General features: G+C 25.8%; 1 protein-coding gene across 4 annotated transcripts; it reads left to right on the top strand.

Moving 5' to 3' along the window:
* Positions 1 to 6,714: 6,714 nt before the first annotated feature.
* On the top strand, positions 6,715 to 10,150 carry LOC126896264 (probable RNA-binding protein 46). 4 transcript variants are annotated; one of them, XM_050668910.1, is made up of 5 exons: positions 6,715 to 7,352; positions 8,071 to 8,314; positions 8,388 to 8,482; positions 8,555 to 8,642; positions 9,680 to 10,150. In XM_050668910.1, the coding sequence occupies exons 1-5, from the start codon at positions 7,180 to 7,182 to the stop codon at positions 9,683 to 9,685; spliced, it is 606 nt and encodes a 201-aa protein (XP_050524867.1). In that variant the 5' UTR covers positions 6,715 to 7,179; the 3' UTR covers positions 9,686 to 10,150. The 4 variants fall into 4 exon arrangements, with proteins under 4 accessions (XP_050524867.1, XP_050524869.1, XP_050524868.1 ...); XM_050668912.1 differs by lacking the exon at positions 9,680 to 10,150 and adding an exon at positions 8,742 to 8,970; XM_050668911.1 differs by lacking the exon at positions 9,680 to 10,150 and adding an exon at positions 8,739 to 8,970.
* Positions 10,151 to 10,226: the final 76 nt, after the last annotated feature.

Genomic DNA, 10,226 nt, shown 5'->3' with positions numbered 1-10,226 from the left:
ACATACTTTGTCTTAATCAGGATATTAATAAGGAACTAGCAGTTTATGAAGCTTTTGGAATAATCCACCAATTTTTTAAAATTAAACACTATCTAAAGATTTGCATCGAAGCGTTTTTTTTTGATAGTGATTTTAATCACTGTCAGATATCATTATACTTGATCCAACTATGCCACGTCACCACTGTGCCGCGACCCCCCTGTGCTGGGTTTTTTTAAATTGATTCAAAACTTAAAAATGTGTATAGAAAGTAGAACTTTTTCAACTTACTATTAATTCAAATATATTTATTTATTATTAATACGTAACCTAAAAATCAAACATAAATATTTATTGTATTAATCAGAAGGATTTTGTTATTATTTAGGCCATATGCAAAACTGTAATTACAGATTTAAAATTGGCACAAAAATGAGTTTAGAAAAGTTTATTTTGGTCTGACATGAAAATTCCTTGTAGACCAGTAAATTTATTTATAAATAACAAACGATTTTTTTTTTATGTATTGCATCAAAATCTTCAACTTTTATATATTTGCCATTAAAGTAATAACTACTATGTAATTTCTCTATAAAAATTACAATTAGTGAAGGGAATTAAATCCAGATATTCATAAAATCTGTAAAATCCAGATTTTGGATTTTGAAATTCGGTGTAAAAAATCCGAATTTACAAAAAAAAAATCGTTTTTTAAATATAAAATTTGATTTACTTATAGATTCTTAAGTTTAAATATCGAAGTCTAACTTTTAACTTATTTAAGCTTTTTAGGTTGAATTATATCAATATTTAAATATTATTTAATGAAATACTGTCTGATCCTCAAAGAAATTCATATTTTGTAATAATTATCAATTAAATTTGAAGTGTAAGTAGGTTAGTTATTTAGGGTAAAATTGATAAAATCTTTTTTAAGATTATATTAGTAGGAATCTATTTTAATCTTAATTTTTTTTCATTAAATTATTGACTAGAAAAAAAATATTAAAACAAGTTACCTATGGATTCATTGACAAAGTTTTTTTATATAAAAAAAATACCTTGTACTATAAATTTCAGGGGTGTAAGTGGGAGGTTGAGACACTTGCCTACCTCATAATTTTATTCAGGCAACAAAAGTATCATTTTGCCCCCCTCCCAGATAGACCGACAGCTAAAATATAAAATGTTTAAAAATTAATTGAAAGAGTAATATTACGTACAATGCAAAAGGTAACAGTACTAACACTCAGTGGCGTACCAACGGTTTTAGTACTGTGGGTCAGCCTCACTTGTAGTAGAAGCTTTTTTTTTTTAAGACCTTTTTTTTATTTTTACTCAACCTGGTTGCAATTTGAGAGGCCACATTTAAATGAGAAAAAAACTGTGGTTCAGATGACCTCCCAAACCCCCCTTAGGTCCGCCCTTGCTAACACTACTAACATATACTAAAATTTTTAGAATTTTTCTAAAAACAACTTTTAATGGCTGGAACTAATTTTAAGTGAGATACAGACATCCGTTATTTGATGTAAGTTTGTAATACAAGTGATTTATGCATAATGTACTTTTAGTAAAGGCTGTAATAAGCCTTAACATTACCCAGAGCCCGTACATACTCTATATACTGTAAATACTCAATTCAAAATATTTCTGTATAATACACATACAAATTTAATAATTCAAAAATATTTTAAAAAGTAATGGTCACCAGGAGTTGGAAATTTGTTCAAAATTTTAAACTTAAGTTATTTACCTTTACACTGTAAAGGCTATAGCACATAATGATAGACGCTTATCGTTAAAATAGGATAGTTAAAATTAGGTTTAAGTTAGGTTATGCTCAAATAAATTTATTAAACAAAATTATCTTCCGTTGTAATCGAATCTATCTTTCGGTGGTCAATATTTTATCTCTAAACGCATATCTCCAAACAATACACGTAAAATTAAGTATTACTAAAAATATTAGAAAATAGTATTGTATTCATTGTACTCTGCAATAAGACTTCTTTAAAACTGTACTATAACACGCTAGAAAACTAGTTTCAGTTGGCCAAAATATCGAGTTAAAAAATTTGTACAATTTTTTTATAATTATTAAATCATGTCACCCAGCAAAGTTTAGTCTTATTTCCAACGAAATAAAACAAATGGAACAGCTACATGCTTAATATGCGATGATATTTTAATAAATATGGGTTCCACATCAACATTGTGGACACATTATAATGCATGTCACGCAGAAGGAAATACGATGGAAATAATACTGCCGTTAGAAGAAGATGAATTAACTCGGTACCTTTCAGAGCCGCAGATAAATCATAACGAAAATCCATGATTTTGGTGGAAGTCTAGGGAAACCATGTACCCAAATTTATTGATACTCGCAAAATATATTTTATGTATACTGGCTTCGTCAGCATCATCTGATAGTTTTTTCAACTGCTGGTAATATTACGACACAAAAACATAATAGATTAACGCCATGCCATTTAAGTTCATTATTATTTTTAAACAAAAACCCAATGATCGTAGAAAAAAAGTTATTTGATTTATTAATTTTACTTATTAATTACCTATTAAAAATTGGTTTGTATTATTTACATCATTACTCCTTTAAAAGATTACAGATCTACCTCGCATTTATACCTTATATATTTTTCGTTTGATTATTTATATATTTTTATATACGTGTAGTAAATATTTATGTTGTAACTTTTTTGTATTTTTTTGTGACTTATTAATAAGTATAAAACAAAAAGGACTTATTTATCTATTTATAGGACTTATATATTTTTTATAGGTTAAAATAATAAAAGCCGTATTAGATCATAATTTCAGTATTTCGTGTTAGAAATAAGAACATTTGTCGTATTTTTGTGACACCCTAATACATATTTAATATAATACATATCATAAAATGAATAACATGGCATGTTATATTTATTTTATGGATATTACAATGTTGTTACGTAAAATATAAGCCTACCAATAAAAAATTTTAGATAATTAAAATTAAAAAAAAACACCCAAAATCCGAAATCCGGATTTTGAAGGTCGCATTTTACAAATCCGGTTTTCTGAACTTCGGAAAATCCGTATTTTTCCCATCACTAATTACAATACTAAATTATTAAACATCAATTTCATACTATATTTAATTGCTATAATAAATATTTATTCATAAATTACCCTTATAAATCATAAAACTTGTAATCAGGATATAAATAAGGAAATAAGCGATCATATTCTTTTTTGGAATAATCCACCAATTTTTTTTATTAAACACTATAGATTTTTATGGAAGCGTTTCTTATGATAGTGATTTTAATCACTGTCAGATTAAATCTATACTGGATCCAACTATGCCATGTACTCAATGTCCTGGTTTTTTTTATATATATATTATTTTTGTCAGCAATGATTAATTAGAATTTAAAAATATACTTGATCTATTGCTTTATCGTTCTTTTAAATTATAAAAATTGGGGTGGTGTTAATTTATTTCCTTTGAATTTTAATTTTAAAATAAACACGTGTGAGTGCTGGGACGGGTTGGGTTATTGCGCGAGTTCGAGGACCATTCTCACGGCTGATCTCGCTCTGGTGCAGGTAGACGCAACGGCTTAAGAACGTGATACTCGTCGTTCCCACGCACAACCATGTGAGATCGGTTGCCAGAGATATCATCCAGAGTGTTCGCTCGATAAACGACCTCAAGCAAACACGTACCCCAAGGGAGGATATCCCGACCGTCAAGTCGTCGAATCGGACGGAGTCTCAGGAGATTGCGGACAGCGAGATTGGTAAACGGGTGAGAAAGTGATAGATGGGAAAGAAAGGAAGTGATGCGGGAGGGGGGCATACCCCAAAATCAAGGACTGTGGCAGCTCAGAGCTTTAGACCGCAGTAATGCCAGTGGTACCACCGATAACGTGGTCGGAGGTGGTCAGGCGCAAGACACCTAAAACGATGGCAGAACTTCGCCTAATGCTGAGCTTGCCCTGGCATTCATGCTATTGGATGTGAAGGAGTGGATAGTGGAACAGGACGTCAAAGAGGCGTAGGCCACTATCTTCTCGAAAGAGGGGAATTTCGCGCCGACCGGCTCAGTCTCAGCCCGACTGCACGGGAGTGGCAAAGGCCGCTACTCATGGTGTGAGGTTCCCTAATAAGGCCGCAACACCGTTGCCGGATTGATCCCACTCGGAGTGAGCATGTGCAGGGTTCGGGTCCTGAAGGACAAGAGACTGTACTGCTACTGGTGCCTCGAAAAGGGGATGTGCAGACGTCTTATAGGGTTCCCGACAGGACCGGCGCGTATTTCGCAAGGACTCCCCTAGAAAGGTGGGAGTGACGGAAAAATCCAATAATTTTAGAAATTCAGACAAATATCTCAAAATTACGCTATTGTAAAAAATGGCCACTTCAAAAAAACTTTTTTAATTAAATATCTTATAATTAATAAGAATATAAATTTCGTTTTTATACTGAATTACACAGTAAAATCAAATCAGTAAAATAAAATATTTTTTGATGATTATAGATCAATTTATAGTTCATTAAACCAAATTATTATGCTGTTTCAAGTCTGAAGTTAGATTTTTTTTATCATCTATTTTTTGAGATTATTACTAATTAGAAACACATAAAAATAGTAATAAAAAAATTTTTTTTTATCTTGTTATTATTAATTTTTAATATGTTAAAAATAACCCGTGCAAAATTTTAATTTAAAATTACTTTTTTTAACTTATATTTTGATTCTTTAAAGTTGATTTTTATAAAATTTTATAATTTAAAAATGTTGAACTTTTAAACATAATTTTAGCTCAACTTGCAAGTTTAGAATTTATACCATTAAATAGAAAATTTTATTTGGAATAAAGTATTCTATTTTTGGATTGATATGTGATCAGAAACTTAAATAATTACTATTAATAGTAAATTAAGTAAATTGATTAAATTAAGGAAAACTCAAAATTTCGATAAAAAGGTTTTATTGTAATAAATCATTTAAACAGAAGTTTTAGTAAGCATTTCTACGGTGTTTAAATAATTGTTCATATTGATACACTACACATAATGCAATCTGCTTGTTACGTATTTTTTTAATTAAAATATATTTATTGATTATTCATACGTAACATAATAATCAAACATAAATATTTGTTATATTGATTAGAAGGATTTTGTTATTATTTAGTCAATATGCAAGACTGTAATGCAGATTTGAAATAGGTGCAAAAACGGGTTAATTTTACTTTTACTGGATTAAATTATTATAATACATTTATTTAAACTGTATTTAGATCTTATTTAAATCCTTCTTATCAACATCAACATTAAAGATTGATAACTGATAGAAGAGGTTAAAAATTTTTAATTAATCATTTAATAAGTTTTAATGATTTGACTTTTAAAGATGTAGATTTTTCATTGCTATGATAATTTTTACGTGGATTGAGAAATATTAAAAAATATAGATTAAAAATATTTTATTTCAGTTAATTTTATTCTTAACATTTTAGTTCAAAAAATAAAATTGTATGATCATATTTGTAAAATAAGCATTTTTTTAGAAATAACTAATCGTGTATTACCAAAAAAAATCTACTTAAATAAGTAAATAATTAATGATGAGTTTTAATAAACATTTCTTAGTACACTCATCAAACAAAAATAATTTTTTTGAAAATGTATTTTCTCATAAAAACGATTGATAAAAAAAATATAATTAATGGTTGTACAGTAATAGGAAGTTGAAACAGAATAGATAAAAATCATCTATTCTGTGGTTGAATGATAAATCTGTAAATATTTTTTTATAGAACTACAATAAAAAAAATTAAATATGAAAAAATTCTTTAGTTATTAAATATAATTTATGCATTCAATGAAAGAAGATAATTTGATGTTAGAAAAATTAAAATGAGGTTGTGTTATAGTCCAAAAGTTTTTTATCGTTTGATATTAAAAAATTGTGTGATATTAAATTGCTATCCTATTCTAACACAATATTAAATTTATTAAAAAAAAAATTGATTAGTGGAATTTGGGGAGTACTTATTATTCTTGTTAACTTGCATCATTAGTTTCATTGTTATACATCATTAACGGGTATTATTAACGTAGTTGATAAAATACATTAAGTTTAGATTTCTTCTATAATCGTCAATTTGATTTTGCAAAATTTATTTGAAATTTTTTTTGACTTAAAAATAAAGCAAAATATAAAGCTGAAATAAATATCAATAAATTGTATATGATGATTTTAAAGAACATTTCAACGTTTTTTTATTACAGTTGGTTATAGATAAAGTAGAGTATATATGAACAATTATACTACCATTAATACCTTATCTGTTTCTACCTACTAAATTCACGATTAATATAAGTTTCTATTTAGGTAAAAAGACTTTTATTATTCTGCTGTTAAGTGAATACATCCTTCTATCGTTCTAACAAAACCTTCAATTTTTACGCTTATAAATTATCAATAAATATATTTATAAAATGTAGCATTCCTTTTCTTTATTATTATTATTTATTACTGTTAATTATTACTTAAAATAAAAATAATCGACTTATAATTTTTAAAAATCCTTGATACACAACGATATTTATAGTACATTGTCTCTGTGATTTTTTTTCATAAAACTTTTGGGTATTTAGATCCATAAAAATTTAAAGAAATTTCTCTATGTCTAAATGTTATAAGTAAATAAAGTTGAATTTAAAAATTGCGAATTCTTGATTGTTTTGACTTAGTAAATTATCCGTTACAATTATCTCATTTTACAATATAATTTTTTTCTTATAACATAAATTTTAATAAAGCTTCGAGAATGCAATAATTATGTAGTAATATTTTTTTTTGAAAACAGCTGACTTAATATACAGAAAAATCATCTCTGTCTCCTAGACGTCTTGCACAAGAGGGATATGTCGTTGCCGATGAGCGCTGAGTACTACCTAGAATTGATGTTAGACCGTTGTTGGTCATCCTTTTTATAATTTTTCATAAATCATTTGCTGCACAGCCTTCGTTCACGGCCTACCGGTCGTCGTTCCTGTTATAGTAATTTTTTTTTCATTTAATTTTAAAAATCACATGATTTTAATAAACAATATCAAAATCTAATATTTAATATATAATAATATATATTAACAAAATAACAAAATTATTTTATCGACATGGCGGCGGAACTTAACGTGGATATGAATTACGCCATAATGACTATCAGTTCACAAATAATATACAAGCCTTCGGATCAAAATCAAGACCCTGAACCTGACAATGATCATGAGGTTTACGTTGGAAATCTACCACTATATTACACCATCGAAAAGTTCATAAACTTTTCTAAGTAATTTATTTAAAATTTCTAAAAAAAATGTACGTGAGTCTTTAAATTCTAACTGAGAAAATTGTCTTTCGTGTTAGTAAAAAATGTTTAAATAATGTACTCGTACTCCATTATAAGGTTTCTGTTATTAGTCGTCATTAATTATTAAACAAAGAAAAAAAAATTGATATTTTAATATAATTTCTTATTTTTAAAAAAGATTTTTTTAAATCGATAATTACTAAAATATCGATTTTTAGGTATATTGTAGAAGTTGATAAATTAAAAATTTATTATTTAAGTTAAAAGATAAAATTACTAATAATTTTAATTAATTTCGAATAAAAATAAATAAAATATTTTTAAAATTGTTATCATCATTAAATTAGAAAAAATATATATTTTAAGTATGTAGAAATAATTTTGTTAGTTTTCTGTTTTTTTTTGGTTTTATTAGGGTAGTATTTGCTCTAATAAAACTTTCTTAGTGTGGTCAATTTTTATTATTATTTTTATTGTTTTTATTGTTTTATCTCATTAATGGTGAAATTAGTATAAAGAAAAATGTTATTAAAAAATTTAATTTTAAATTAACTATCTTCTGTAAGTTTAAAGATATTTTTTGAATAAACCAGTCAATGTTTTTTATATAAAGAATACATCATATAATTGAAGTATTTATTACTCATTGTTTAAACTATGAAATAATATCTAAATATCTAGTGTTTTTCCTTTTCAGAAAGCCTGGGCCAATTTATAGTGTAAGGTTACTTAAAGGAAATGGAGGTTTAAATAAAGGTTTTGGTTACATTATGTACAGAAACTTGGCTACTGTTGATATTGCTATTGATATGTATAATGGGATTCTCCTCAATGAAAGTGATATTAATAAACCTTTAATAGTGCAAAAGAGTTTACGAAACACTATAATGATGATTTATGGACTTTCTCAAAGAATTAGTATTAAACAGTTTATTAAACAAGTATTACTTCTTTTATAATAGCAAATATTTTTATTATTTAAAATAATTTTTTTATTTCTTGTTTTTGTTTCAGGAAATAAATTTGTTTGTACTAAACCATCCTTCATTACTATTAAAATTTGAATGTGAAGATGATTCTAAGATATTTTTATCATTTAAATCTCTGAAGTAAATCATCAATAGTGAATCTTATTATTAGTATAATATTTAACAAATTAATCAATACTTTTTTTTTTTTAGGGCAGCACAGATCTTTAAAAAAAAGCTTAAGGAATCATTTAGTAGATATGGAGTAAAAATGTACTATTTTAATGATACTGAGAATTGGGTAAATATTTTTGATGATAAATTATATTGCGTTATTGAAAAATAAATCAATCGTAGAGTTAACAAAATAATCATACTAATTTAATTTTTTTTTAAGTAGTGAATAAATTTATACTTATTGTAAATGTATTGAAATCAAACTCAAATCTCTTGATGTGGCTTAATAACTAGGGTGATTTTTAATTACCCACCCAAATTCAAAATGACCAATATCTATTTATAACATTCTTTTATTTAAAGAAAAAAATATATTGTAAATGTATAAACATTCATTTAAAATAATTTTTTCTAAGACATTAAAAATTAAATCTATAATTAAATATGTATCAATTTTTATTCCCTAAAAAAAATTATGTAAACTATCTAGTTGTAAAATAATCATTTTTTCTTTGTTAATTACAAGATTATTTTTTAGAAAAATTAAATTATATATAATACATATTTATGGTGATGGATAACTTTTATAGGTTAAAATAGCAAATATAGTTAATAACATTAACTTAATGAAGTAGGTATTTAATTATAATGAAATTTTAATATTTTGATATGTAGTTTAAAATATTATCAATATTGAAGTATTTTTAAAAGATTGTCCACCTTATAAAATTTTTCCTATGCTGATCCTATTGGTTTAAAATAGTAAGAATATTCACAGAGCTAGAATTTGTAGACTCTAGATTTACAAAAAAATAGCATATTTTTTACTTCAGATGATACTGTATTAGTTTCTAATTGTAATATGGCCCTAGAAATTCATTAATATAATGAATAGCATAAAAAATAATTGTTCAGAAAATTTAATTCAAAAATAATAATTTAGGGAATTGAGAATGTATTGATTTAATGATTAGACATTTATTTTAGCATGATAATTTAGTTAGATTATAATTTATGTAGATGATTTATTAGTAGCTAGAGCTGCCGTCAAAATTTAATACGTATTTTAATTTTGGCTATGCACAAAAAAAAATAGTTTAGTTTTATTTCCTATAAAATTTATACGTAACCTTTAATAAGTTAAAAATGTTTTATTTTTAGCATTAACACTCAAAGAGGGATTCAATTGTACCCCTTAACCAATTCAATTGTACCCCTTTTTATTCCATAGCACCACACTAAACACCAAGTATATATTTTTTATCTTTATTGTTATTTCTCCCAAATAAGAGTGTTATCAAGTAAGTTATTGAAATTAATATTAATAGTACATTTGCTGATGTACTAATTAGGGAACTTTAATAGAAGAACAATTGATATTAAGCCTTAACTGAAGGTATAGGGACGCTGTCCTTATGATTAATACTGAAAAATAATTTTTGCACCCTCTGAGATATTATTATGAGTATACCTGAGCTTTAAAATGTTTTCTAAAACGCATATATTAAACAAACAAATCGGAATAATATTATAAAAGTTTACAATCACTATATTGTTCAATATGTAATTACCAAATACATAAATACTATATATTTAAATTAAATACTATTCATGAACAAATTAGCTTTCAATTAGTCATTTAATTTAACCATGACATAGGCGCGGTTTTTATGATAACAATAATTATATGATAAGCGTTCTTTCAACT

The sequence above is a fragment of the Daktulosphaira vitifoliae genome, unplaced genomic scaffold, assembly GCF_025091365.1.
Source record: "Daktulosphaira vitifoliae isolate Bord-2020 unplaced genomic scaffold, ASM2509136v1 Scaffold_1, whole genome shotgun sequence".
NCBI classification, from domain to species: domain Eukaryota; kingdom Metazoa; phylum Arthropoda; class Insecta; order Hemiptera; family Phylloxeridae; genus Daktulosphaira; species Daktulosphaira vitifoliae.
The sequence above is the reverse complement of the archived record's forward strand: the minus strand, read 5'-3'. Positions and strand labels throughout refer to the sequence as shown.

What these genes read in the sequence shown, in the direction of transcription:
- LOC126896264 (XM_050668908.1), top strand. Translation starts at nt 7,180, where the DNA reads ATGGCGGCGGAACTTAACGTGGATATGAATTACGCCATAATGACTATC. An exon ending in TTAAACAGTTTATTAAACAA is followed by an intron (nt 8,315 to 8,387) that starts GTATTACTTCTT and finishes TTTTTGTTTCAG; the next exon opens with GAAATAAATTTGTTTGTACT. An exon ending in TTATCATTTAAATCTCTGAA is followed by an intron (nt 8,483 to 8,554) that starts GTAAATCATCAA and finishes TTTTTTTTTTAG; the next exon opens with GGCAGCACAGATCTTTAAAA.